Source organism: Leuciscus leuciscus (assembly GCF_965113295.1).
Source record: "Leuciscus leuciscus genome assembly, chromosome: 23".
NCBI classification, from domain to species: domain Eukaryota; kingdom Metazoa; phylum Chordata; class Actinopteri; order Cypriniformes; family Leuciscidae; genus Leuciscus; species Leuciscus leuciscus.
Genome location: NC_138747.1, coordinates 3,318,279 through 3,341,839, shown reverse-complemented (window position 1 = coordinate 3,341,839; position 23,561 = coordinate 3,318,279). Strand labels below are relative to the sequence as shown.

The 23,561-nt window shown below is 36.9% G+C and overlaps 1 protein-coding gene across 5 annotated transcripts in view; it reads left to right on the top strand.

The window, feature by feature from the left end:
* The window catches only part of kcnab2a (potassium voltage-gated channel subfamily A regulatory beta subunit 2a), a 103,765-nt gene that overhangs the window by 55,226 nt on the left and 24,978 nt on the right, over positions 1-23,561 (top strand). For 3 of the 5 annotated variants that reach the window (XM_082155934.1, XM_082155935.1, XM_082155936.1), the window contains 3 exons: positions 19,971-20,014; positions 20,310-20,347; positions 21,253-21,332. In XM_082155934.1, the coding sequence (XP_082012060.1) occupies positions 19,971-20,014; positions 20,310-20,347; positions 21,253-21,332 (162 nt within the window). Of the gene's footprint in view, positions 1-6,978; positions 8,174-19,970; positions 20,015-20,309; positions 20,348-21,252; positions 21,333-23,561 lie in introns of those variants that run through there. The other 2 variants (XM_082155932.1, XM_082155933.1) reach the window with 2 other exon arrangements.

Here is a 23,561-nt window from a genome sequence, read left to right as displayed (position 1 = left end):
TCCTCAGCACAGATAAGCTGCTTTAATGTGTTTTCTCCATCACAGCGGTGTGTAGCACAGCTGTGCGTGTAGCAGCTGTTAGTTAAGCATGATTAGCATGATTTGCATAATGGCGTTTTGAGTTCACAGGAGTCAGCGTGTGCTCGTTAGTGTGTTTTGATATGTGGTATTGCTTGCCAACAACTGGAAAGCTTCCGTCTCCAGGTCTCTCTGGAGAATCAAGTGTTTGTTTGATATTGGAACAGTCCATCAGGGAATACTTCAGTGTCACACCAAATCATCCAATTATTTACAGGTAAAAAAAAAATGACACATGGATCCTTGATTTCAACATGCACATCTTTATTTATTTATTTATTATAAATCGGCTTTGTGATTTTTCCTGAATTTTCTTCTTTGCTCAGCTGTTTTGGTTCAGCCCTAATCAAAAAGCAATTTGTTTCCTGCCATTCGACGTTCCATGGGAGACTGTTGAACCTGTACATCTTTTCAACATTAATTGCATGTTTGAAGTCTTTGTGCTTTACTGTGTATCCCAGCAGATACTGATTGGTCCAAGAAGGGGTAATAAAGAAAGGATTGATTGGCAGTTGAATTGGATGGTACATTTACAGGCATTTACCAGAGAATAAATTACATTGTGCTTCACTCTTCCAAAATCTAGAGTCATAACTACAATATTAGTATATTTAGTATTAGTATACAATAATAGTTTTACTATTTTGAGTGTTTTGTTTTTTAATGCAAGTGTTACATATATACATGTTATACATTTGTTTTATGAGATTTGTAAGACATTTTCTATAGAATTTACAACAAAAATACGCTGCCATTCAAAAGTTTGGGGTCGGTAAGATAAAAAAAAAAAAATGTTTTTGAAAGAACTTAGTTACAGTAAACATGAAATTCTGTAAGCACCACTATCGTCAAATACGATTGACAATTAGCATACAGTTTGGATTGGCGGTATTGTTCTGTTCTGGACAAGCCTAGCATGGATAAGAGCAGGAGAGCAGCGATAACAACCCTTAGGGTAAACAGAACAGAACCAACATGAATATATTGCAGATATCATTAATTCAATATTTTAATGTACAACATAATTTGAGAATTTAGTCTGATTCAAGGGGAATCAGAATGCCAAATCCTGACTGAAGAGAGGTGGAGCTGGGGAGGGAGGAGGGTAATTCGCTCATAATACTATACATATATAAGCTCCTTCAGTATTATTAGCATTATGCTATCATTATGCATACAGTGATCTGATAGGCGTCGTATTCCTATAGGTAGACATGGATAAGCTGAGAGTCAGCTGATGCGAGCTTGACTAACGTGAACTGACGCTACGCTTGATTATTATAAGATTGTTTGATAAATAGAAAGTTCAAAAGAACAGCATTTATTTGAAATATAATTCTTCTGTACTGTCTGTACTGTCACTTTTGATCAATTTAATGTGTCCATGCAGAATAAAAGTATTCATTTATTAGAAAAAACAAAAACTTTTGAACAGTAGTCACAGGTACATATGAGGAGCTCTTTTCCAAAACGCTATAAATCCATTTAAATAGTTTTCAGGGAATTATTTTTATTTTTTACCTAGACCCACACATTTTGTGAATATTCAATTTATCCCGTTAAAAATTATTTTTTTTTGGCTCAGTCTGAACATGTTGAACAGTGATTATTAAATCAAACAACAATATTGTTGATGATAAATTAAAAGTTTTTTTTTTTTTTTTTTTTTTTACGCTATAAATACATAATTTTTTTTCCAAAAATGTATGGTTTGTCTTTGGAAAAAAAGAAAGAAAAAAAAGTCAGTAATAAATACATTGGCATTCAGTAAAGTGTCGAACCCATAAAAAGTAGAACCGTTGTCCACTTTACATAAAACAAATCACGACATGACCTTGTGTGAGTGAGAGAGAGAGAGTGGGTGAGTGGCGTTCACACCAAACGCGAATAGAGCGCCTGGCGCAAGTAATTTTCATGTTTAGTCAATATAAAGACACGTTTACGCACATCTGGAGGTCCTGCGGCGCGAATGAGGCGCATTGAGCATCTGGCGTGATACGCGCGAGTGATTTGAGGGCGAGAGAGAGAGAGAATTCTGATTAGTCCAGAGGATGTATCGCGTTTAGGCTAAAAATAGGTTCGGCGTTTATCGCGGTTTGGAAAGGAACTGCATCTTGCAGTACATTTTAAACAAGGAAATATAGCGATTTGGCATGAAACGTTGATGGAGCGTGAATAGGTTCAGTACACAGCAAAATTACATGACAAACTCTTTTTTTTTTTTTAAATGGCGTTTATCGCGTTTTGGAAAAGAGCTCTTCATATTTACTTGTACTGTGATCCTGCAACAAGATCTTTTCTTAATCAGTATTAATGTCTTGTTTTCTAGGTAAAATTTCTCAACGAACATCCTTAAAACATGACATACAACATGATATTCAGTGTATCAATACAGTAAATGTATTTTGTTTTAAGGATGTTAAGATATTTCTTCTGGAAAACAAGCTAACCTTGCAGCGGGACCAAATAATTGTATCTTTTGAGTCATGGCCTTTTCACACGCCTAGTTTGAGAATATCCATTGAATCTGGCCCAGAAAGTCATCCTTGGACATTGTGTGGATGAAAACTTCAGTTGCCATAGAGATTGCACATCCGCCTTCTCAAATTCACAAGGACTGTGACCAGTCAGTGTGGGAAGAAGACTTATAGGTTTCTAAATCAGTAAAATGGCACTATACATCATTTACATCTTGTATTAATCAAGCTCTATGCATCATTTCATTGGCATCTTGCACGTCACAGGCTTTCATTGATCTCCCATTATCACATTTTACCAAATCATGAACCAATATCAGCCAGCCCGATGAATCGATGTTCTTACTGAGGCATGATGGTTATGAATCGTTTGTTACTTGGCAACTGGAACCCACACACACAGGTCAAAATACAAGTGCTTAAAGCGAGCCGGTTCCCAGATGGCTCCGCTCATCTGTGGAGGGTTGTGTGACAGTGGTGTGGGTTTCACTTTGATACTGTACGTGCTGATACACAATATTATTAAACCAGGCCCTTGGGTTTGTTCGGCCTAATACACTCTGTGTTGTATTGTGTCACAGCTCCTGACGTGCCGAAGCAGGAATCGGCTTTCCAACACGGTCACACGTGTGTGTGTATTCTGGATGTAAGCCACTTTTTCTTTCCGGCAAAATTGAACCTAGGCTCTTTTTTGTTAATCTACCCGAGTCAAACTTTCGTGTAAAAGCATAATTAGAATGGAAACGCCACTTTTAAGATTGACCGTATTTTCGTTTTAGGTCAAAATGCCTTTTGAATGGGAGTGAATGGGCCACTTCTATGATAGCATCAACAATCGCTATTTTTAAAACACTAAGAAGGCTCGACACAACATGAAACTGTGCTTGAAGTATCACCAGGGGCTCTACACATGAACTCCAGCACTGACTACATTGTTTGTGTACACAAAGTTTACTAAAAAGAAAGGTTTTGTACGACTCACTTTATCAGTTTGTGTTTCCGGAGTTTGGTCAGTCGAAAGTAGTCGATCTCTGAATGCAACGTAATGAACTGACTCCATATGAGGAAATGTCATGAACTTGTAATTTCAATGAAAAGCATGATAACTTAGATAAAAAATTATCCGTGAATTTATATGGAAACAAGCTTTAGGAGCTTTCCATCTTTACTCTCCTCATGTTACGTTGCATTCGGAGATCGGCTACTTTTGACTGACAAAACTCCAGCCACCGGAAACACTAACTGATAAAGTGAGTCTTTCAAAACCTTTCTTTCTAGTAAACTCTGTGTACACAAACAATGTTCTCAATGCTGGAGTTCATGTGTAGAGCCTCTGGTGATACTTCGAGTCTTCTTAGTGTTTTAAAAATAGCGATTTTGATGCTATAATAGAAGTGCCCCATTCACTCCCATTCAAAAGGCATTTTGACCTAAAACGAAAATATGGTAAATCTTAAAAGTGCCGTTTCCATTCTAATTATGCTTTTACACAAAAGTTTGACTCGGGTAGATTAACAAAAAGAGCCTAGGTTCAATTTTGGCGAGAGTTACCCTTTAATCATTAGGCCTTGTAAATAAATGGTGTATTACATTTTAAAATTCACTCTGTACGATGCACTTGTGTCCGTGAGCACATGCACAAAGTTTGGTGACCCTGCTGTTTGATCGTAAGAAGAGCTGACATAGACAAAGCCTCTCGCTCCACTTGAAGAGTTCTGCATCGTCCAGGGTTGCGTACGGGTGACAAAATTGCTGGCTGAGTTTGAATAAGTGTGGCATGTGAGCCTCCCACTGCCACTTTTTTCATTTTTGATTTTAGTCAAGAGCCTGGAATAGTTGTTGCACACAGAGATGGACAGTTTAGTGGTCCACTGGGTGGTCTACTGATGGAGATGCACCTGTCTACCGCCACTTGCACATCTGTGCTCTTAATTTTAATGCAGATATACTAAGGATAAGCAGAATTAGCATTCGCCAAGCTGCGAGTAATTGGCTGAATAGGAAGAACTCGCCAGTTGACCGGTAACTTTAATAGGATATGCAACATTACATGGTTAAGTCAAATTGTAAGAAAGGTCTGAGAATTAAAGGGATATTTCACCCAAAAATGACAATTCTGTCATTGTTAACTCACCTTCATGTCGTTCCAAACCAGTATGCATTTTTTTTTCTCCAATGTTCTTCCAAATTAAAATATTTCGAAGAACATTGGGAACCAATTTCCAATGTATGGACAAAAAAAAAAAACATTTCTCAAAGTATCTTCTTTTATGCTCCACCAAAGAAAGTAAGTCGTACAGTTTGGAGTGACATGAGGGTGAGTAAATTATGACAGAATTTCCTTTCTGGGATAACTACCCCTTCAAATCAAAGGCATTCAAATGGTTTTCTAAGCAAAATATATATACAGCTTTTTCCTCAATGTAAAATTCATTAAGCTTTTTTGATAAGCTTACATTTAAAGTACATTTACAAAAATACATATACATATACATTTATTTTTTGCTGGGGTAAGACCATACAATGAAAGTCAATGGTGTCTAATGTTGTTGGACCCCATTGGCTTTCACTGTATCAGCAAATCATCCTTCAGAATATATGTTTGTGTTCTACGTATTTGGAACAAATTGAGAGTAAATGATGACAGATTTTTCAATTTGGGTTGAGCTTTCCCTCCATATGGTGACACACAATTCCTGGCATTAAGCCAGCAAAACAGAAATATGTGGAACAGTATGTTTTTGTGACAGTTTTACTGTAAAGCCAGACTAATTTATGATGCTCTAAGTGACAAAACTACCTGTCTTTCATACATACGTGATTAAAAATCTGCTACATTTCATGACATAAATATATTTGTATAATAAAAATAATGCAAAATACATTTTCATGGTGGGTTAGAGCTATTTTATGGCTGGTAATTTTTCTCAGTTGACAAACTGTTGGCAGGTCTGGCAGAAAGTAGGTCTTCACTGGATAAACTTCAGCGTGCACCATCAGCATGTACTTTATCCAGTCCTGTGCCCACTCACAATTACCACAAAAATTCCTTGCTCTGGCAATATTATTTCCCAGCATCCGATGTCGTTCCTGTCCACATTGATTTCCGTAACACAGCTAATTGGTTTCTGCTGTGTGCTTCCTGTCTTTACCACATACTGATACTGACATAATTGGACCACTAAATCACGCTTTCAAAAGTTTCGAGATGCATGAAATTTCCCCCACATTTTAAAGGGTTAAGAGTGCTGTCATGGTATTAGTTTGGTGTGCATATTCCCCAGTGTGCATCTGTTGTCTGACAGGACGGCAGGCAGGTGAACTATAATGATTTAGCGGCTGCACTGTAATGTGCCCCATCCTCCCCTGGCTTTGATACACATTCAGACAGATCAAGTTGCATAATGAATATTTTACACATGCCTGCACTGCATGCATGTATGAAAGATCCTGCCATGCACAGGGCGAAATAGTTAGTGCTCTTTTTATTCTCTTTTTAATTGTCGACAGCTTGAAGTCAGAGTGGACACCTAATAACACGTGAGCCGCTATGGTGGCATCAGCTGCAAGCTGTGCAAATAAACCTCCTGGTGTTGCTTTCAATCTTCCGTCTTATTCTCTATCTTTCTTCTTTTTTTTTTCTTTTTTTTTTGAGGTCGATTAACATGACAAATTACATTTATATAGAGTGCCACAGTGACCACTAGTAGCTTCTTTAGTATTTTTGCTGTACATTTTTTCAAAATAGAGCCAAACCATCTATCTCCAGTATGATTCGCAATTTGCTGATATTTGAAACTCAGCAATCAAGGTACAATACTGTATATTTAACATCTTATTATGGAGCAATAAACTACTCATATGAAGCATTGGAAATGTATATAATTGATTAAAAAATCAACAGTCCAGTATGATACAACTGACTATAATTAAAGTAATTCAGAAGTATAAAATACCTTATATTGGAAGTTTATTGTATATTAGAAGTTTTTTGTAAAATTATATACTTACACAGTGACTTGATTACATCATTTACATTGCTTTATGGCAATGGCTGCTCACTTCTGAGCTCTTTTGCTATTATTTTAATTTCATAGACTAGATTGAGTGATCTCTCTTCAGGAATTGTAATTCTTCACTGAAAGTGCTGAAATTAAACGTTGTTGTTGTTGTTTTTGAAATCACATTGACTTGATTTTACCAAAGCATATGTCATCGCTTAACATCATCGGAAGTTTGATATCATTACGTTTTTTTTTTTTTTTTTTTTTTATTGAAAGTGGGGAGTGGGGAGTGGGGGGGGGGGGGGATCATTGTTACAAAATATTATATTTCATAAATGTTCTTTCTATTCATCAAAGAAAAAAAGTATTATTATAAAGTATATATATTTCTGTTTTTACTTTAATTTTTTATTTAATAGATGCAGCGTGGTTGAGCAGAAGAGATTCTTAATGTAGAGTACATTATCGGTAAACGTGTGAAGAAAATGAATGGGATTTTTACTTCGAAAGTAAAACATCTGTTGCCAAGCATTTGCAGCTTTGCCACGTGCAATTAAAATAGTGCAAAAATAAGAAATATAAATTAAAATAATGTTGAAAGTACAGCACAGCAAACCTGTTTCTGTACTCTCTCTTTCAGCTCCCCGTTCGCTCCTCCCACCCTCTCGTACTCGTTCACTCATGCTCTGCCTCTTTGTGTCCTGTGCTCTGAATGCACTTGTAAGTTTAATCTCCACTGAGGAGGAGGAGGAGGAGGAGCGCAGATGCATGTTAGGTATCTCAGTAGCTGACAGATACAGTGCTCACAGGGGGAGGCATGAGAAGACATCGTATCCATTGATGCATCAATTTGTTGCTTTATGTTTGAAGTCTGTTTGGCCATTTTTTGTGTGTGTGTGCTACCACTGCCAAGTGATCTGAAGCACTGAGCTGAGATTACAAAGAAACCAGCTAGTGTGTTTGGATACGCGCTGTCTTTGATCAGGGCTGAAACAAGGATTTGAATGCAAAGAAAAAACATTGAAGGAATTAAAGACTAGGACTGTGGACATTGTACTCTGTTAAAGCCTCTTACGTGAGACTATACGTGACATGGAAGCCGTGCAGGTGGTCTTGAGCAGAAGTCCGTTTGATAATCGAGCTGTGAAGTTCTTGTGCCGGTCGGGGAAGCAATGAAAAAGGATTCGCGGCATCGCTGAAGACGGCTTCATCAGGTCTTTGCAAGTCTAGTTGAGCAAGTCAGGCTTCAGTTTGATCAGCCCTCATGTTATTCGCGTCTTAGTGAGGTTTCTGAGTCAAACACATTGCACAAACCAGTAGGACTGAGAAACTTCTCTTTGTTTTTTGGAGACTCCACTCTTTCACTGAATTTTCTCTGTGATAACCGTGCATCCTCTGAGACGGGATGCAGGTGTCATTTGTTTGCACGGACCACCGGTCCATGAGCCGCAGCACGGATGACAGGCTCAATCGACAAAATGCTAACAGTCCGAGCACTGGTACCCGAAGCAAGTTCAAAGCCGTGGCCATGGTGGCCAGAAGCCTAGGTCAGCTGTCTGTCCAAAGCGTGCCCTCTTCAAGTGACCAGAGCATGAGAACTGGCATGAAATATAGGTAGGAAAACTAACATAATAAAAAGAGTTTGTGTTGTGACTGTGAATCCTATTGGATAATATCCAATAATGAAATTTGCAGAAAATGTTCAATGATAAATTTTGGTCAATATAATTTTAATTAAATCGTTTTTATGTAAAAATATAATTTGTACACATTGGAGTTTAAAGAAAAACATTTGCATAATTTTTGTCATCATTGAATGCTAAATGGTCCTATCAGGTTTAATAGCGTTATAATTGGCATATGCTGGCGCCTGTGTATATATATTTCAACAAAGTGCTTTGATTGCATATGATTAAATCAGCCCCATCAATTTGACTATTACTCTTCTGCATTCTGCAAATGTAGCTTTAACTGTTGGAGGATAATGGCTACTGTTTTTCTCAGTCATTTTAACCCAATTGAGCCTCTGGCAAAATAGATTCATGTCCCCCTGCATTGCTGCTATCCGCTTTTCCATGAAATCCCCAGAGCTTTCTGTCCTCATAGATCGACTGCACAACTGCTGACACATGTGTTTTATAATCATTCTCTTAGGTGTTCATGATATATAATAGTATTATATAATTTCATTATATAATTTAATGCCGGTTTTTTATTTCCTTTATTTCCAAGAGTTCCAATTCTTCTGTGTTTTCATTAAAATGCAAAGCAAATTGAAATTAAACATTTTCTACATTCATTAGCAACAAACCTGCAAGTATTTGTTCATTTACATAATGACTGCTACAAAAACTGCCAGATTGCTTTCAGCTGTCATGTTCGTTTGCACACACACACACACAAAAAAAAAATCCTGATAACAGCTCTTAATGGAAGTATGTGATCTTTCCCTCCTATTTGAAATCAGGATTGCAAAGCGATTTTGTTGTCAGAGGCTCCAATTTATGTCAGGTTTAATACTCGCTCCTGTAGAGCGAGAGAGTTAGCTAGACCTTATTAAGTTAATTTATTCATTTATGCATTCATTCTGAGTTACTTCATGCACTGTCACTGTCTTGAAGCCTTGTCTTCCCATTTTAAAGAGATCCTCATTTACAGTGTTGTCACAAATTTTCAATGCAACACATTAAAAAGAAAGAAAGAAAGCTCTTTGCACAGCTCTTTCTGTTCAACAATAATGGCCACATCTTTCAAGCTCCAAAAAAGTAAATAAACACCATGAATAGAATAATAATCTTCTAGAAGTAGTACATAGGACTTGTGCGCTGTATTGTAGGTGTTCTGGACTTTTTTTTTAAACAATGAAATTCAAGTTGTCATTAGTCCTCTGATAGTTATTATTCTCTCTATATATACGTGTGGTTACCATAAACTAAAATGCTTACGTACAGCACACTGGTTTAGAATGATTCAAGACCAAGTAAATATAAGAAAAATAAAAATTTGGGGTGACCTATGCCTTTAAGCGAGAGGCAACATTCTTTCTATTGTTTTAAATTCTCCAAGGCAAGCAGTATTTGATTCCAGCGCCTTCTGTTGTCTTGAGATTGAGATTGTAGAGCGATTTCCCCCCGATGCCAATAGTCAAAGGTCCTTCTGGCTCTTAGAAGCCCCCCATATTGACTGCAAGGTCAGCATCTGATCTTCTGCCAGAGGATGTGTGTCTGTGCATCGCTTTGAGCTGATCTTCTCTAATGAAGCTCGGGGCGTCCGAATCGAGCCCTGCCAGACGCTACTGTCAACGTGTTCTGTGTGAGTACATGTATACGCGATGAAAGACTGTGAGCAGTTTCTTAGAGTTTCTTTGAGTGTTTGTTTGTGTGTGTTTGAGAACTGTGCCCAAATACCCAGAGGAAGAAACAGCCCGGGACGCACTGCTCTCTTGTCATGTTGAGTTTCAATGATGTGCCATATTAAGTCCCTAGAGCTGTTGGTAGCAGAAGTGGGCCATTGCACTCAGGGTTCAAGAGTCTGAAACTTTAGCACCGGAAGTTACATCACTGGCCACTTTTAATGCGATATAATGAACATGCTGTGAAGAGACAAGCTGCTGACTACGAGAACTACAGGTGAAGAATGTTCATGCCACAAAATAAATGTGTTTCAGTATAATTAGCTTTTAACTCTGTACTCTCAAAGGGATAAAAGTCCTTCCAGTCCTGTTTTCCGGGATTCACTCTGGCAGACCGGCACCTTTGTCTCACCCTAATGTCATTTTCTTTAGTCAGTTTCAATCACAATCTCATTCTGCCCAGATGAATCGAAGCAGACAGGGCTATTGTAAAGAGAGAAGAGTGGAGGGGGGGGCTTTCAATTAACCAGCACCTTTCCCAGTCCAGCTCAGAGTATTACTCTGGTCTCTCTCCACCGTTAGACAGACAAAAGCATTGTACCGGTGGGTGTAGAATTGGGAATGATGCCATATCGTAGATTGAAGTAGCTTATCCTCACTCTATGTGGAGATGCTTCAGTTCAGCTGTGTGGACAGTTTAAATGGCTCCGGTCAGGATATGATTAATGATTTATGTAAAACGGGCTTATGATTTAGTTGGAGGAGATCCTGTTACACTAGGTGCTGCAAAATGAGCTTGTTTAGATCAGTGGTGCTCAACCGGGGGGGGTCAGGGACCACTAGGGGGAATCAGAGATCCTCTGGGTGGGATATATTTAACTTGAAAATAAATATATTAATATAATTCATTAATTGTATTATTAATACGATAAATAAATAAAAAAATTAACAAAGCACCTCCTCTCTTGTACATATTCTGTGATATGCCGTTTCTCATCGGACTGTGTGAAATACAGACTGAATGGCGACTGAAAACACCCAAACGCTTCACATCTCTCAGTTGGATAAAGAAAACCAGTGTCGCTAATAAAGTTTTGATGGATGATGACTGTAATGGAGGTAAAGATGATTACAGTGACGTGCATTAGGCATGCGTGAGTCCATTATTATTGATGCACAAATAAACCGTGTGTGTGCGCTCTCGGCTCACTGATCGCTATAACATCGTATCTCTGTTCAATATATTCGTGTATATGTTCAATATATTCAATTGAACATATACACTTGTCAAAATTAATGTAATTGCGAGTGTTTTACAATGGATGCTCGCCGAAGAAGTGTGATCATTTTTTTTTTTTTTTTTCTAATCAGGAATATTTGAATAGAAAGTTTACAAAGCATTTTTTTAACATTATATAAAAAAAACATACTGTCACTTTTGAGTTAATGCAACTTGATTTCAACACAATTTAATGCATCCTTGCTGAATAAAGAATTCACTGAATAAAAAAACTAAATAAAGTCTTACAGACCCCAAATTAACTAAACAATATAGTTATGATCCCATAGAAGGTTTATACATACAAAAATTAATTCAGTCTTCTGTATAATTTCTAAGTTAATTTAAATGTACTTTTAATGTAATAGTTTCCCTGGAAACATTCAATGTCTAAAGTGTTTATTAGATGACGCACCAAACACACTTAAATAGCATGTGCGAAGTATAATTGGAAGTTCTGAGATGAAAAAGTGTTGAGATGTATAAGATGGCGCAGTAAGTGTTAAAGTGTTCAGGCGTTAAAGAGTAGGCGTGTTGAGAGATTTTATTGCACTTCTGTATCACTATAACTGATACTACCTTCAGTTCAGACTCACTCCCAAATTAAATAATGCCTGATGAATGTTTGTGAGGAACAAACAGCAGCCTTTGCTTCTACAAAGCCACACAATACCACTATAAATGCTATAAACGTCTCACATGTGCATTTCTATTTAAGGCTGGAGGAGTGTGTGTGTGTGTGTGTGTGTGTGTGTGTGTGTGTGTGTGTGTGTGTAATCCTTCACTCTGATAACAGACTTTTCTTCTCATGCCTCTGAACTAGGGATGGATGGCTGTATGTTCTCCTCTCTGTGCAGTGCTGATAGCTTTTAATTAAGGCCTGCATGTTTGCGCTTTAAAAACGTGTGGATTCTCACTGGCAGCCGAATGTCTTCGCGTTCTAGGAATAGATTTATTAATCCCGGCAGGGCTCTACCAGAAATAAATGCTTTTATTCATCTCCCTGCTAATTTGTGTTGTGGTGGACTACATGTTTTTGCCTTAGAAAAGGTTTGAACCCTTTAGTTGTTTACTTTTTGTTGAGGAATACTCCTGTTCAGAGAATAAAATCTGAATAAATCTGAAAATGTGCTAAGAGAGGAAATATCATTTCATTCAATAACGGATCACATTTACAGTCAAAATTGGCTGTATTAACTTTTTAAATGCACGGTTCTGGTGTTATTGAACACAGTACATAAGTGCACATATTTCTAAAAGAAAATGTTTGTTTTCATAATCTTTCATCAAATGATTTCGGGTTTTGCTGAAGTCAGTTTCAGCCAGTGGGTTCCAGCAGTGTTGACTACTAGTTAGTAATAGATTAGTAGATTAGATTAGTAATCTAATACTTACAGAAGTAAAATGGGCTGCAAACAGTTTCATGTTGGCTTCCAGTTATCTGTGTTGGCCATTTAGCATGTAAGAAACTGCTGAGATTAACTGTTAAAAATTATGCTGTTGGACTGAATAACAGTATTTTGTTTATGACCTTCTATGGGTGTTATTTGAGGCCTTCATAAAGTGTGTTGTTCTTTAAATTGAACGTAATAAACTGAATACAAGCATGCATCTCTTAAATGTTATGTTCTTTATTTCAATGTTTTGTTCTAAAAGCTCATTTCAGATAGTAGATCTGAGTATTAAATACTATATACTTTATATACTACTAAATATCATACGCGATACATATAAACATACTGTAAAAATACTAAATAAGACTAAATGCAGCCTTTGTGAACATAAGAGACTTCTCTCAAAAACAAAACAAAAAATCTTACTGACCCCAATCTTTTGAATAGTGTACATTATCGACACATACACGCATAAATGAATCACATCAGTGAGAGCTGTGAGTGAGTGGCATGGCAGCAACAAACAAAGGCCTTTTTTATACATGGGTGTGTCCAACCTATTTATCCTGAAGAGGCAGGAATTGTGTGGAAGTTTGTGAATGATGAACAATTACTCCAGAGCTTTCTGTGTAATTGTGCACGTGCAGATTCTGTGTGGGCCACTTCATAATCCTGATAATGGTAACGTGAACTCGTATTCACACAAAGTGTGTGTGGAGGCTGTGGAAAAAGGGGTGGTGTTGGTGGAGAAGAGGGAAAGATGTGGGATTTGAGATGGACTAGAGCTGAAGCCGTTCTCAGGTAGAGCTACTGCTTTTAGATCAGGGTGTAGGAGGCTTGCTCACAGTCTGAATTGCTCTTACATAAACACAAATTTCATAGAGCAAATCCGCATGAGGCAACCATCGGAGTATTGTGCACGGATGAAAGAACGGTGTGCATATAATTCAACACATTCCCCACTGTAGATTCCTTCAAATTTCTTCTGTCTTCCATGACCTTTTAGCCTTCTCCTCGCCATTAATAACTCATACAGTAACAGCGAGGCTTGTGCACTACTTCAAATAATGCTCTCATTTTCTTTTGAGGACCAGTTGGCTACCATTTGGTCATGTGAAATGCATTCGCCTTAAAGGAATAGTTCACCTAAAAATTAACATTGTCATCATTTATTCACCCTTTGGCATAAAAAAGTAGACAATATGCACTATATTTCAAGTCTTTTGAAGCCATACAAATGTCTTTATTTTAAACATGGCACATCAATACATTTTGCACCAAGGATTTCATGTCAATGACAATTGGAACCAATAGCATTTCTGCCGTCTAGAAAGGATCTGCCATTTAGAAAGACGTGAGGGTGAGTAAATTATGACAGAATTAAAAAAATGTGGGTGACTTATAGTGCTGTGCAATTAATTGAATTTCTATTTCTATTTTGGCTCCCAACGATCACCAAAATTGTACAATCGAATAAAAACGATTATTTTGCCATGTTCTGTTTTGCAAGAATACTCTTATTTTGTCTTGTGTTCTGAATGACACGCGCACATCCGTCCCTCCCGAAGCCATAAACTCTCTCAGCTTGAATGTTTAAACTGATAAGACTTAAAAAGAAGTGAAAATGATCAACTTTAGTTACGATGCAATGCTGGCCCGGTTGTGCAAGTGACAATTCCGTCATGTCCCGACTCCTAAACGCGAGAGTGTAGTTTCAACGCTTGCTTTGTCCAACCCATTTCGAGAGACAGAGAGAGAGAAGACGCGGCGCCGCTGAACACTCACGCCGTTTGTGAAATTGCGTCTTGGAGAAAGTTTTAAAATGATTGATTTGATTTTATAATCTGTGTGGATTAATTTAGGCTACTCATACAATCTACATGCTAAAGTGAATCAATGTTTGCGGGGGAATTTCCCGCATTATAAGTGGTAGACCTGCGGGAATTATTAAAATACTTATTGAAGTATTATCTGTTATATTATTTATTTTAATAATTCAAAAAGTACAATAAATGTTAAAATTTTGATTTTTTTTTTAAAGAATTGTTGAAAGGTGTCTTTTTAATAAATGCAACACGTTCCAAAAGTCATGTAAAATAATCGCATTACATAATCGTGATTTCAATACTGACCAAAATAATCGTGATTATGATTTTTTTTCCATAATCGAGCAGCCCTAGTGACTTATTTCTTTAATGCCTGACAAATGTGTGCTGGGAAAAAAAATTGGTGCAGAAACAATTTTTACTCCAGTAATACATTTCTGCTAGTATTTTTCAATGACAAAGAAACAGCAAGTAGCCCATTGAATTAAATGTGAAATTAAGTGGAAATAGTGACTGAAATAGTATTTTCTTGTAAAAATGTACTTCAATAATCTGTTTTATTTACAACTTTGTAAATAAAATAAAACATTTACACTGTTTTGACAAATCATGTTCTACTTTTAGAGTGAGATGTCCTGATCTTTTGAGTTCAGAAGCTGACTGAAGCAGGTGGCGGCAGTCACAATCCTACAGAGACCGAAGTCACCTGAACTCTGAAAAGTTGAACTCCCTCTGCTTCGTAAACAAACCTGACCGTCCGTGTTCTCTGCATATCGTTAACCTGACTAAAAGACACAGGTAACATTTATTGACCTCTGGCTTGATCTCTGCTGACTCCTGGCAAACCCAATCTCCAGCGCTGCACCTGGGTCCAGTTGTGACTGGGCAACTGTCCATCATGCAGTATTCAGATCCAGCCTGTGAAATATTCAACACAACACAACACTGACAACAAGGGAAACAGTAAGAGTTTACTGGCCCTGAAAACACCAGATTGTCTTTCGATTTACTCCTACCTTCAGTCCATCACTCTTTCAACTGGATCGGCTTATTATTTGAGCTGCCTTGACACAGTTACACAGCTTCAGTCGTACGTTTATTGGTGTAGACAGCAGTTTAGTTCCAGTTTAATCTGTACTAATCATGTCACAAACATCAAACCACGAAAGGAGCCCTCGCCTGATCTCCATATCTCAGATCTTATTCACTGTACATATTATCAGCAAGGGCACAACCAATGAATGAATCATAAACAGCCTTGGAATTTATCTGTGGCATATTGTTTGTTTCCTACTGGCTGGTGTTTGCTGCGTATAATGAGAATAATGCACTAATTTTTGGCAGCTTGAGTTGAGATAAGAAGTCTTTGGCAAGTGCCTGTTTTCATGTTTTGCACAACTCAATCACACCAAACAGTGTAATAATTTATTGAATTGCTATCATGCAAAGACACAATTATATATATTTTTGTGTGTGTGTGTGTGTGTGTGTGTGTGTGTGTGTGTGTGTGTGTGTGTGTGTGTGTGTGTGTGTGTGTGTGTGTGTGTGTGTGTGTGTGTGTGTGTGTGTGTGTGTGTGTGTCGGCTGAAACACCTCAACCCGGTGCAAATTATAGGGAGTTTGGAAAGAAGTTTGGAGGGTCTTCAAATAAGTTTCACTTTTTAACGACAGTTTCAACAGCGTTTTCAAACCTGCGTTCACAAAAGTTGGATTACAAGTATTGTAATGATGACATACAATAGATGCTCTCAGACTGAAGTCGAATTCGCCCCTTAGAAGGTAACCATAGCAACAGAGTCATTTCCATTAGGGTCAGTATTGAAAGTACATTGCCGAAAAATAAGTACTGTTATTATGTATCACTTTGTTATTACAAATGAAAACTATCACCCAAAAAATATTTCTTTGTAAGGTTTCATGGCACTTTTTATTTCAGCACAGATCAATCCTCATGACTGATTTGAAATGTTGAACAAGTAGATGTGGAAAGCTGTGGAGTGCAGAGACGAAGAGAAAACGACCTATACATTTTATTTTACCTATAAAGGAGTTAACGATGTATCAGAGGTTCACAAACGCACTCTGCAATGTATAACTGCATGCAATAAAATGCACACGTTTTGTTAGCTCACTGTACATTGCACAAATATCTGTAATTCAATGCACAAATAAATTTGCTTTTGCATTTTTAATATCTGTTAAGACTTTTTTTATGACAGTACATCCTGTGATTTGATATTGATTTCAAACCCCTCAAAAAGTCAGTAGTTTTTCATTTATAAAATATATATATATATATATAACATTGTGTTGGAAACTTTTATTCCTTCATCGAAGCAGAAACCAGGAGACTTGAGATGGATTTTATAAGCAGAAGAGATTTATTCTTCCATGTCTGTAGTTCATCAAGTCTGTAGTTCATCATCATCAAGTCTAATCTAAAGAAAGTTGCCTTGCACTTTTATATACATTTAGGGGGAGGGATTTACATTGAGGTTGAACAAAGCATGTAAATTAAGTATACAGGTTAAGGAACCCGCCCTAGACTCCAGCGTGTTACCATTCTCAATCCAATCAGCATAACTATTCAAACGCATACAGTATATGCCAATCCAATCAGCCTGACTAGATTGCCCATACATTAACATTATCATAGAGACAAAAGCACAGCTGTACATTGAGCTTAATGGTCAGGAAATGCATAAAGACAAAGGGTGAGGGTGAGAGTCGTCTCAGCAATTAGAGAACAGGACTGGCAGGGATCTCTTGATATAATCATCATAACTGAATCTTAAAATGCTAACTTCAATGTACTCCACTTTTACTGTTGCAACCTAAATTAAACATTTAATAAATTTGTAATACAACAATTGTCTTCCATCATGTGCAACACATGCATATATTTTATTGTCTAGGAAATGTTTTGTTTGTGTGTGTGTGTGTGTGTGTGTGTGTTTCATGACCCTTTAGAGGCAATGCTATTGTTGTCTTTTCCTGTCCCAGATTAATATGCAGCTATTTGGTTGAATTCCCTAAAACACGTGAACACTGTGGCTCTGTGATGCTATAGAGACACTGCTCAGAGCATCTGAACTCCACACAGCAACATTGGCTCAACCAGGGCTCAAGTCTGATGACTGTATGGATCAGAATTGACACTTTTCATATTTAAGATATATTGTCTGACTGTGCTATACAGCGGCAGAATAATACACACGAGGTGTTTGCGCTGAATTAACTGAACCATGTTGCATATGTTCTGCCCAACACAGAGCAATCTGTCTCACTGCAAGCTCTAATTAAAAAGTTATGAACTTTTTGACACTGACCTGCCCATTGTTGATTAACCACATGCTTTTTACTTTTTTTTTTTTGCTCCATGTTAATTGCAAAACTAGATTTAAGCAGATGCTCCCCTAGTCTAGTGAATTATGCCATTTGCTTATTAACTTCAAGATTCCTACATATCTACAGGAACAATTTACCAAACATTTCTATTTGAGCTTTTTGTGCTGAGGTGCCTTGAGAAATTGCCAGCCATCATAACGTTCTCAGCAAATGCTTCTATGAATAGGATCTCATGAAAAGAAATGTCCCGATCGGCAGGTTACTTTTCAGATCCGACGCAATGCGTTTCCTTCTGCGGTCTGTCTTTCATTGAGTTCTGCCACCGGACACCTACATGTTTCTAATCCAGCATAGACACCCCCACACACACACACAAACACACACAAAAACCCCACACACTCTTACAGAAACACGCACATACATGCCTTGCACTCCTACACACACAGACAGCTTGTTATATCATCTATAATCCCAGTTACACACTTCTGTATTCATGTACATGCTTGTGTACAGACACTACAAACTAGGGCTGGGTTATATCTCTCAATCTGCCATTTGTTGCCAAGTACATTCACAATATATTTTAATACATTTTTCAATAAATATTTATATATGCATTTCAGTAAACAATCAAAATACAGAAAACTCTATTTTTCATATTGTTGAAGAATGATTTTTTTACTAATATGCATCAAATTAACATTACATAGCAATATTAACTTGTTTGTATTTTTGTAAAAAAAATATTTAAAAGCTTTTTTAGTAGCCATGTGGAGCCTTCAGTGAACATTTGAAAGAAATGGCACTAAAGAATTGTTGAACAGAATTATTGAAATGGGCATTTTGAATTTGTTGGAAAGAATTTTGAATGTTTTTAAAAATTCTAAATATCCCCTAGCACACACACACACACACACACACACACACACACACACACACACACACACACACACACACACACACACACACACACACACACACACACACACACACACACACACACACACACACAAGTTCAAGTAGTTCTGTTGTTTGTTTTTCTCATTCCAGAAGTCTGTGGCACAAATTGTATGTGTTCTTGTTTTGTTTTTCTACTGTGAATCTTTACAAATCTTGTGCAAATCTTAAAAAACATCTTTTTGGCATTTTACACAATACTGTTCGTTTTGGCGCACAAATATTCTTGGGAGGAAAAAAAAAGATTAGGAAAAGCTAAAACAACAAATAAAAAGTAAACAAAAGAAAGCTAGGTCCAAAATCCTGCAGTGTGAGACCAGCAGCACTTCTGTCCTCTGAGATGCTCTGGACTCTCTGTCAGAGGATGGTAAACCTCTCTCAACAGGTGAGCCTGTTGTCTTCATTATAGCTCCATACTCTTCCTCAGTCCCAGAAGCCCCTGGGCTCAGTAATCTGCCCTCAGGCACTGCTAAGTGTCATTTTCCCATGATGTACCAATCAGCAAACTCCATATGCACCTCTGGCAGCTCCAGTGGCGTCCACAGGGCTCAGGCTGTGGCCATTGAGGAACCTCAGTCCTTCTCAGTGCTCTTCTGGTTTGATGAAGACAGTGGCTCTGTTCTAAAACCTTGCTGTCTACAGTCTGCATGGGCCACGGCTCAACCCCGCAGGAAGCTTGACTCACAAATCATTCCAATAGAGTTTGAGTTTAGAATGTTGCTAAGCTAATGGTGTGAAACTCTGAGATAATAAACATGTAGCAAATTTTGGGTAAAATATTGTATTCTATTTTTTAGCAACTTTTTTTGTTATTTTAATGTATAAATAATTAATATCTCAATTCACATTTTTATATTTCAATTATTTCATTATATTTATAATAAAAAATATGATTTATAATTATATAATATCTTTTGACTCGTCACTGTGCATTCTCTGTGAAACATACATGCAGTGCTTCCTTAGATTTTGTACAAAAGAAGATATCTTATCAGGCACCCAAAAGTCTGACTTTGGGAACAAAACTTTTTGTTCCCAGTATTTTTGTTTTTGTTTTGTTTTTTCAGTCTTGATCGCAATGTTTTGGAACAGAGTTTATTTTTTTATTTTTTTATTTTAATTAGGTTGAGACGGCCAAATCTTGACAGTCTCATTTAGTACAGCAATGATCTCACGCTGACTTCTAGATTGAACAAAGTGATAAGGAAAGCAGGGTAAAACCTATTAATCATCATCTTTATTTCCTTTTTTCCAGAAACTTGGGGAAGTCTGGCCTGAGAGTCTCGTGTCTTGGATTAGGTGAGTTTACGGGTTCTTGATCAAGGCCTATTATAAAGTAGATAAAGAAACCTACAAAAGCTTTTGTAGTTTCTTTTTCACAAGATTATATATATTTTTTTTAAACCACCAGATGCTATTATTGATAGACAACCATCCAGCCAGGGTTTTTCTGTTCTCTTCCGCTGGGAATTAAAGATTATCCATGTTATCTGTAGCTTCATCTTAAGGCTTTACTCTTCAGTGTCATTGGTGGATCAGTGATAATCATTTAAACCTTGTGAAAAGCAGCGACTGATTCTAGATCTCTTTACAGGAACATGGGTGACGTTTGGAGGACAGATCACAGATGAGGTGAACTTTTATATTCTTGTGAGAACACTTACAGGGACACAGCGTCTGCTCACCTTTATATATTTCCAAACTATAAACCATATTTCTTTGTTTTATTTGTATTTCTTTCATGGAACACAATGTCATTTTATATTGTTAAACCTTGAACAGTATCAAGGTAGTCCATAAGATTCATGATCATTTGAAGTATGTGAGGAACAGATTGAGTGAAAATCAGCTCTCAAATCTCATTTACGCTTGTGGTCATTCAAACATGTTTGATACCATTGATGTAGAAAGTCTCATGACTGCAGCACAACACATTTGAATGTTTTAAAATAAATATGGAAGAAAAATATACTGGTTTAGAATCAGAAAAAATTATGGTTGATAAAATGATTAAACCTTTTTTGGGGGGTAAATTAACCCTTAAACACAATGTCTGTGGATCCTTAAAATGTATGAAAACATCCTAAATGTACCTCTTTTTTTTTTCTTTTTTTTTTGGCTGAAAAAAAAAACTCATATCTTAAATAACACAAAGTCCTAAAATAAAAAAAGTTATTAAATGCACAATTTAATGGTGTATATTCCCAGATTCAGATTCTGTGTGAAACAAATGTGATTACATGAACCACAGTTCAACTGAACTTATTGCCGTGTTAATAAAACATTTTTTAACAAAACTATTCGGTGGATGTATCAAAATGTTTTATAGAGCTTTGATATTAAATATTAAATAATAGATGTTATTTTCATCTGCTTATGCCCTATTTAGCATGCAGTAGTGTTTTATTGCCAGCACATACTGTAAATGTACTATTAAAGATGACTTATAGACTGGCACAATGCAGAATACAGCTTTTAATAATTGAATAGACTGCAACACCTTGAACACTGTATTCCTCTGTCTTCAATCCTGGCAGATGGCAGAGCAGCTGATGACTCTGGCGTATGAGAACGGGATCAATCTGTTCGACACGGCAGAGGTCTACGCTGCTGGAAAGTGAGTGCGCCAAAATGAACCATGAACTGTAGTATTGCCATGTGCTGAAATATGTTCTTTTTGTTTATCTTGTGTAGTTATTAAAAGGCACATAACACACACAGTTTCTGCCAATCTCACGTTAATCTTGAGTACCTATAGAGTAGTATTGCATCCTACTCATCTCCGAAGAGTCTTTAGTTTTATCCGATTTATAAAAGACAGTTTTTCCCGAAAACAGTGGAATGAACAAACACACTGTTGCTGCTCCTGAAAAACAAACTGCATCCACTGTTCCCTTACACTGGGTTCTTTGGGAAGCTGAACAAGGTTATCTTTCCGTCACAACCAAAAACACACTTCTTTTGGTGACATTGATTTACGGTCTAAAAACAAAATGACGAATCATTCTTGAGCAAGAAGTGCCCATACAAGGTATTTCTGCCTTTATGACGTCATACAAGACCATACTCGGGAAAAACTTTCCGAAACTTATACGAACCCTGAAGGAGTGTATTTGGCACAGAAATACTCTGTCATACGTTTTTTTGAAACTTTTCTCACGTTTAGCATGAAAATCCAACTCTTTAACAGTGTAAATAAGTCAGAATGCATGAAATAGCATTCATGAATCCATGCATTATTACATCCCCATTAAGTAATGTAATAATAATGTTACACCTATTTTACAGCACTTTGGTCAACTTCGATTGTTTTTAAATTGTGCTTTATAAATAAACATTGTATTGTATTTGAAGAAGGTTACATAACATTTGCAGACCACCTTTGTGTGATTTCTATTTCAAATATTGGTAGCGTTTGCTCACGCCATAGCAACTCTTCACAGCACTGTTGCATTGTGGTGCTGCTCTTTAGAAAATGTCAAATCTAGTTGTCAGTTTTCATTTGTGAAGTTCATTTGATTCTTTTAGCATGAACTCTCTTCAAGTTTTCTTTAAAACTAGGGGTCATTTCAAAAGGTGAATGAACATTCAAATGGCAGCCGACCCAGAGCATCATTGGAAATGGTGTTCCTCGTCTGTGTCTTGCGTGGGAGTTTGTGTTGAACTTGTCATAAAGACTCAGTACACAGCCTCCAGATCAGGGAAGGGCTGAAAACTGTCATGTGCATTTACTTTTATGTCGAATATCACAGTTTTCAGACTTGAGTATTACTTCTAGCTGGATCTTGAAATGATAGCATCTCTTAATGTTTCAAACAAGCGAGATTTATCAGATGTGAGCAAGATGAAGCGCAATAATCTGAGGGATTATCCAGCTTTGACAATGAATACGATTACCTGACCTAAACTGATACTAACAGCAACATATACAGTGCTATGCATAAGTTTAGACACCCATGCTAAAGTTGACTAAAAAGAGGAATAAAAAATCATCAATGCCTTAATTAAAAAAAATAGGAAAAATCCAACCTTTAAGGACACCAATTTTCTTTGTGAATGAATAATGTATCGTAAATAAATAAATGTTCTTCCTTAAAATACAGGGTGCATAAGTCTGGACACCCCTATGTTAAATTCCCATAGAGGCAGGCAGATTTTTATTTTTAAAGGCCAGTTACTTCATGGATCCAGGATACTATGCATCCTGATAAAGTTCCCTTGGCCTTTGGAATTAAAATATCCCCATATCATCACATAGCCTTCACCATACCTTGAGATTGGCATGGTTTTATTTCAGTTAGCCTAATAGCTGGTTTGATTTGCATTGAGAGATGATCTTATGGAAAGTACTCCATGCCTATCTCTAGGTATGGTGAAGACTATGTGATTTTGTGATTATGTATTTTAATTCCAAAGGCCAAGGGAACTTTATCAGGATGCATAGTATCCTGGATCCATGAAGTAACTGGCCTTTAAAAATAAAAATCTGCCTGCCTCTATGGGAATTTAACATAGGGGTGTCCAGACTTATGCACCCTGCATTTTAAGGAAGAACATTTATTTATTTACGATACATTATTCATTCACAAAGAAAATTGGTGTCCTTAAAGGTTGGATTTTTCCTATTTTTTTTAATTAAGGCATTAAGTTCAATTTCCAAAAGATGATTTTTTATTCCTCTTTTTAGTCAACTTTAGCATGGGTGTCTAAACTTATGCATAGCACTGTATGTCAAAATGTCAGTAGAGAATGAGGAAATAACAAAGAGATGTAGTGACCCAAATATAAGATTATATAATACTTAAATGTATTTATTTTTCATTTATGTGTAGGTCCAGAGGCCCAT